The 6,414-nt window shown below is 41.0% G+C and overlaps 2 protein-coding genes across 2 annotated transcripts in view; one reads left to right on the top strand and one right to left on the bottom strand.

Annotated features, from left to right (window-relative positions):
• tonsl (tonsoku-like, DNA repair protein) overlaps positions 1 to 3,661 on the bottom strand; it is a 20,083-nt gene extending 16,422 nt beyond the window's left edge. The window contains exons 1-9 of the mRNA XM_014014870.1: positions 3,190 to 3,661; positions 3,013 to 3,108; positions 2,316 to 2,458; positions 2,052 to 2,235; positions 1,839 to 1,968; positions 1,543 to 1,714; positions 1,352 to 1,466; positions 1,106 to 1,257; positions 873 to 1,025 (exon numbers count right to left, since the gene is read on the bottom strand). Of these exons, the coding sequence (XP_013870324.1) occupies positions 873 to 1,025; positions 1,106 to 1,257; positions 1,352 to 1,466; positions 1,543 to 1,714; positions 1,839 to 1,968; positions 2,052 to 2,235; positions 2,316 to 2,458; positions 3,013 to 3,108; positions 3,190 to 3,214 (1,170 nt within the window). The 5' untranslated portion in view covers positions 3,215 to 3,661. The remainder of the gene's footprint in view (positions 1 to 872; positions 1,026 to 1,105; positions 1,258 to 1,351; positions 1,467 to 1,542; positions 1,715 to 1,838; positions 1,969 to 2,051; positions 2,236 to 2,315; positions 2,459 to 3,012; positions 3,109 to 3,189) is intronic.
• A 1,876-nt stretch (positions 3,662 to 5,537) lies between these two features.
• Positions 5,538 to 6,414, top strand: part of LOC106522020 (gamma-aminobutyric acid receptor subunit rho-1) — a gene marked incomplete at its 3' end in the record, with an annotated part of 11,615 nt that continues 10,738 nt past the window's right edge. The window contains 1 exon segment of the mRNA XM_014014859.1: positions 5,538 to 6,233. Coding sequence (XP_013870313.1) covers positions 6,127 to 6,233 — 107 coding nt within the window.

Genomic DNA, 6,414 nt, shown 5'->3' with positions numbered 1-6,414 from the left:
CTCCCTCTCTCTCCACACACACACACACACACACACACACACACACACACACACACACACACACACACACACACACACACACACCAGCAGTACTTCCTGCACAGTGGGAGGGGAGGAGGGAAAAAAAGGCAGAAACACAGCGGGGCAGCTGCAGCCCTAACGGACCAAACTTCAGTCAAACAAGACCCAACACTTTMATTCCTGATTTAAACTAGTGATCTTGTGAGCAGCTGCAGCTGTGTGCTTTTATTTTTTTATGTCAGGCTGTCGCGGAGCACTCCACTCCTCTGTTCGAGGCTGGTGTGGTGTGAGGCGGACAGCTCAGCCGAGGCTGTCACGTTCTCTCGTCCTGGCCACACCTCCGCTCTCTAACCCCGCCCTCCCCTACCCACTTTGATGCATTTTTCAAATTTCTCCTTGGGGCGGAGTTATCTTTTCACAGGGGGGGTAAGATACACTTTAAAGACATGCCCCAGAGGCATTTCTGGTCATAAAAGGCATTTCTAGTCCTCACCTGTCCTTTTGCTCCTCAGCATGGCTTCCTAAAAACTCTGCAGGATTTCTCAAACATGCATGAGTCAAAGCAAGGCTTTGGGCATGTTTTTTATGAGAGTGTAACATTATAACATGGTATAAAACCCAAAAAAGTTGATTTTACATGACATTGCCCCTTTAASCTCAGCATTCATGTTTTTATTTTATTTTTTTTTACAAAAAAAAATCCAATTTCTTTTAGTTTTAATTATTGCAGATTTGTTAATACAAGCTATGTGATTAAATGAGAGTAGATATTCATGGGGATGCATGAAATGATTCCAGCTACTTTAATTCTAGTCAGCAGTTTTATTTGACATGTGGATGATTCTGATCACCTCAGCAGAGCTGCCCTGTCGTAAAGCCAGCTCCTTCCTGTAGTGCTCCACAGCCTCGCCGTGCTGCCTCAGGTCTGTGTACGTCGCAGCCAGGGACACGTGGATGACGGCCAGCTCGCGCGCAGGCTTCCCCAACGCTTCAGCYCCCTTCAGCTAATCCACGAAAGAAYATRGAATGCAGCGACGGTTTGCAGCTGAAGTTAAAACAGCAGAATTTTGTTCCGCATCCTCACCTGAGCCTGATAAGCATCCAAGGCTTTGCTGTAGCAGCCAACTTTACAGTAGAGATCCCCCAGGTGCTCTAAGAGCTCCACAGCTTGGTGGGAGTTGAGACTTTTACAACGATCTTCCCCCAACTCTTCCTCCAATTTACAGCCCTGGTCAGCTGAGAAATTGTAAACACATCCGTACATATATTTTACAGAACCTGAGGGAAATTTTTTTAAAACAACACAAAGCAACAAAACCTGCCCACTTACCATATTTGAACACTTTCTTCACTGCCATTCTGTCTGCTGGCTGCTGGGATCCTAACAGGAGAGCCTTTTTTAGAGACCGTCTAGCTGCTACAAAGTCCCCCAGAGACAGCTGCACCTGTTGATCAGCATCATTCCAAACACATTACAACCTTTCAAACGGTCACATCGGGCAGCGCGGGGGCAGCTCATACCTTGCCGATGCAGTGGAAGCATTCACTCTCAGCGAATTTGTCTTTCATTTTCCTGGCGCACTCTTTGGCCTGCTCCAGGCAGCGGACAGCGTTTGACGGTTCTCCGTTGCGGAAGTAGATGTTGCCGAAGTTAAAGTTTGCACGGTAGAGATCCTCTAGCAGCTGGCACTTCCTGTTCCYGGAGTAAAAACAACGACATTAACACAGATCATTTTAATTAAAATGCAGAGACTGTGGTTTCTTGTTGAACATGGATAATTAGAAACAATGAACAGGAAAAGTTTGTCGTTTCTCACTCAGCAATATAAACACAACGTCTGAAAAACTCGATGCAGAGCTTGGGTTCCCCGAGGTGATCGTAGACTAGCCCAAGATTGAGGAAGAGTCGAGCCTTCATCTCCTTGATCTCTTTCTCAGACACCGTCCCTAAAAGTTTAATGAAAAATTTAACTAAACGTGATACAAAAAAAGCTTATTTGAGTCATCTAAGACAAACGTAGAACACACACCGCCTAGACGCTCATCCACAATGGCCAAGCTRCTCTTGAAAGCATCCTGTGCTTTCTTCAAACTGCTCTTCGACTGGTCGGACTCGTAACGGAAGAGGTACGTTCGACCAATGGTGGCCAGAGCTCTTTGTTCTTCGGCGTCGTCTTTAACGGAACGAGCCAAGTCCAGGTGACAGTGCTGATGCTGAAGGAAAACACGCACACGTTAAACACTTTGGTGGAGTTACGAACTTGTCGGCCGGTCTGGATTTAAAGCTGACCTACTCTCAAAGCAGACTCGATGTTTCCCATCTCTGCATAGCACTCTCCTATCTTACGGTGAGCCACAGCCCGTCCGATCACATCACCCAGGGCCTCGGACAGAGACAGCTCCTGTTGGTGTTCCTTGATGGCTGCCTTATAATCACCTGACATACACAGGCCAGATTATCTTTACAAWCATCAAAATGAAAGGTGGAAAATATCAAATAGCTAAAGTGAAAGAAATAAAGCAGAAATCAAAAGACGCAAAGGGTGCCCAGATTGTGAAAACAGTATAGTGGCAAGCAGGGAAATAGTATGGCAAACAATAAATAAAGAGACCAACTGTCACATACAGCAAAACAACAACAACAATAATAATAATAATAATAATAATAATAATAAAATAAACAAATAAAAAGTAAAAAAAAAACACATTATTGACACTGGGTAGAAATAAAATGCTGAGTGCTGAATGATGCATCTGAAATTTAATAAGAAGCTATAGTTAATCCTGGTTTACTAACTTTCTAAAACTAGCAGAACAGAAACTAAAATTAGCTAAACTGAAACTAAAAAGGTAAATTGAACAAGCAATATGCCAATTAGTTAGAACGGAAAGTGAAAGAGAAGCTAAGCGTGGGTCAAACACACGAATAAAAACGCACAGAATGAATAATAAAGAGGAAAACAAATGTAAAAGCTGTGTAAGGACACACACCAGTCCTGGACAGCAGCTCTCCGAGCTGATTGCAGATGTTAGCTTCTTCTTTTACATTGTTGTTAAACTGGGCCTTGTTTTTGGCCTTTTGTAACTCTGCAAAGTACACAAATATAACGAGAAATAAACCTCACTTTTTGATCATTTGAAACAGATGTAAATATAATAAATACTTACGTTTAATTTCCTTTGAATAATTCATCTTGGTTTAATTTGGCTAACTATACACGCAGCAAAAATAACGTAGCCGGCCGCCTAGTTACCGCTTATCACGAACACAACCTTTATCCAGTCATTTTCTCTGTTATTTCTGCTGTCCGCCAATGTTTAGAGAGCGTTTATTCTTTACGATTGTCCGCAATGTCTCAAAACACGGGTATATATTAGGAAATGTGATAACCATGGCATTGTTTGATCCTCGAGCTCTGTAAAAGTTTACATTTCCCCGCCAGGAAAACGTCAGAGTGACGCACAGCTTTACGTTTGATACCCGGATTTTTGTCTTTCAGGCAAAAAGTCCTGCCTTGCAACATAAAACTTTGCTCTTATAGTTTTCTTATATGACATTGTATAGTACATCATGTATTTTAATAATGATTTTGAACTATATACAGCACGAAAGCAAAGAAAGATATGTCTTTCCTAAAAAAACAACTCCTTAATCTGACAGACAAGCCTTAGGGAAAAAAGTCCTCGAAAAAAAATGGCGATTGTCAATTGGCTAACACGAAACGTCATGTTACAGGTAGATTCAGCTAGTTTTTTGTACTCTCAAATTCGACACATTTAGCTCAAGTCTAGACATAAAGTCAAGTTAGTGTCTTATGAACGCAACAACACAGAGGAGGAAGGACAGGTAAATACAGTGCTCTTGTTGTTTCATTCCTCCGTGTGTTGTTTTGACTACAGCGACCTCTAGTGGACAAAAAGTGAGAAACACTTTGACTACAGAAAAAAATATATGAATATTTCTGACCCAAACCTAACAATCAAGAAGAACATTTAGCATCTGTAGCATGTCGGGGAATATAATAAATATTTATTTTTGGGTGATCAGAAAGTTTTTTTGTCACCAAACAATACAGAAATATTTAAAAGGGTCTGGGTCAGTTGATAGAAGACCAGGGGTCAGATTGTGTTACATAAKCTAATGGATGTTTAGTCAATACATGAAGGCACTCACTACTACAGCATTTAATGTATTACAGATGCAGTTGTGTAATTGCTTATTTATAAATAAGTAACTTTACTAAAAGACCACTCTAATATAAATAGATCTGATCTGTCCAACACYAGAATTATTTTCAAGTCTTATTTCCAGTAAAAACAGTGTAATAATAAGCTTTTTTTTCTTATTACTTGATTTTAGGTGTATTACAGTTTTGTCATTATCCAATATGTTAACATTTTCCAGCTAATTTTGATTGAAAAATAGCGCTACTACTAATATATGATCACAAAGCATTTCTTCTTCATTTATCTTCTCCTTTAATTGTGACTGTCTACAGTTTTAAAGCTGTTACAAAAAACATCTAAAAAGAAGTTCACATTTAAATATATACTTTTTTTTTTTAGAAAAAATGCATTGTTTTACCAAGCTTCATTATTTTTTAATAGTAGCAAAAGTCACKAGAGTAAGAAAGGGTTTTGTTTGTACACAAGTACCCATAAGAGTTTATGATGCCTTTCCAATGATATTCTGTTTTTCTTTATGAAATTTGTGTTTTCCTTTCTGAAAATTTAATAGTAATAGTAAAAAAAAAACCCAAAAGAGGTGTACACAGGTGAGTGATTATTCTAAACAAGTAAAWACCCTACAGTGAATGGTAAACTTTTTTTTTAACCTATAAATGTTTATAAAAATGGCTCAAATGTTTTGTAATTTATTTTCACGGCACAGAAAACTACTATCATCACATTGATTCTGAGGAAAATCAGTAAAAAACACAAGTAAACTACTAAACTACATTCCTCMTAGTATTTATCTAACTGGTAATCTGTGTTATATATATATGTGCGCCCATGTATTCGCACTGCTTACTGGTTTAATTGTAAACAAGCATCCACAAATCCCAACAAAACATACAATGCTTAAAATGACTTGGACCAATATTTGGACTGACGTAGATGCAGCTAACCCAAATTCATGATCTTATAATCCAGCTGTTACAAAAAAAAAAGGGACACATGGCCAGGCGGATGTAAACGTCAGCGATGAGATGTTGACTGGCCAGTTCAGAGGGACGGCACGTTTTCGTCTGACGATTAGTGTTACGGCTTGTTGTGTTGCGTTTTTTCTTTAAGATGTGCATTTTTATTATTAAAAAGATATGCTGCGATTTAAAAGTCAGTTTTCTACATTTTGTGCAATGATGTTAAAGGGTTGTTATTTAAATGTTGTATTGGCCCTATTGCTGTAGGAGTCACAGATTTATTTACTTGTGTGATTTTTAATGAAGCAGTCCAAAATATTCCCCCCATTTGTCCCCTGAGGGGAAAAAAAACTGTGAAAAACACTACAGCAGGCAGCAACAACAAAAGCTCTTCTGGCATTAATTCAACTAACAGAAATGCGTCTCTCTCTCTCTCTCTCTCTCTCTCTCTCTTTCAGATTGTTAAGAGCAACCTTTCAGATCCCAGCGAGCTCCTTCCTCCTCAGCCTCTCTACATGTGTGTCTCCAGACTGGGTGACCTTACAAATGAGCATGCTGCATCGTTGTGAGATTTGGTGTTTCGGGGCGGTGCAAAGTGGAGTGGAGTGCAGGGTATCTGAGAGCAGCAGAGCACAGGGAGGCAGGCACATCCGCCGCTGGAGGGATCAAATCTGTACCATCTGACGCTCAAGGATTTATGGGTTTAGTCAAAATTGCTTTTCCCACTGTGGAGATTAAGCACAGTGGGATGTTTTTCTCCCGGGCCGTAGAGTAGCCGGGTGGAGCTGCTGCTGTTTCTGTTTTTCTCCCTCTTATCGGCTCCGGCGCTGGAGGAYGAGGYAAAAWAAAAYGYAAAAAAAAAAGAGGGGGAATGTCTCGGGAGGGCACGGTGCTTCAAAAACCCTGGCGGGAAGTAGATTCTGATTGACGGGAGAGGTCCGTCCTCCGGGGAGTGTGAACCATGCAGGCGGATGCAGTCGTTGTGCTCTTGTGTYTTTGGCTCACAGCTGCAGCCGGGAAGATGGTTCAGCCGAGAGGTCACAAGCTGGAGACCTACAAACAAAGCAGGTAAAATCTTTAACACTCCCGTTTGGCAACTCAGCAGGTGGGCTGTGTGTGTGTGTAAGGGGGGGACGCATTCTTTTCATTGTGAACTCGCACAAGTTCTGCTTCTTGTTGGCACTTGATTTATCACCTGGGGATGCTTCTCCGAGGTGTGCTCGCTGTCGCCTCCTGCATCACCTGTGCC

Source organism: Austrofundulus limnaeus, unplaced genomic scaffold (assembly GCF_001266775.1).
Source record: "Austrofundulus limnaeus strain Quisiro unplaced genomic scaffold, Austrofundulus_limnaeus-1.0 Scaffold2, whole genome shotgun sequence".
Lineage (NCBI taxonomy): Eukaryota > Metazoa > Chordata > Actinopteri > Cyprinodontiformes > Rivulidae > Austrofundulus > Austrofundulus limnaeus.
This window is presented reverse-complemented; position numbering and strand designations above follow the sequence as displayed.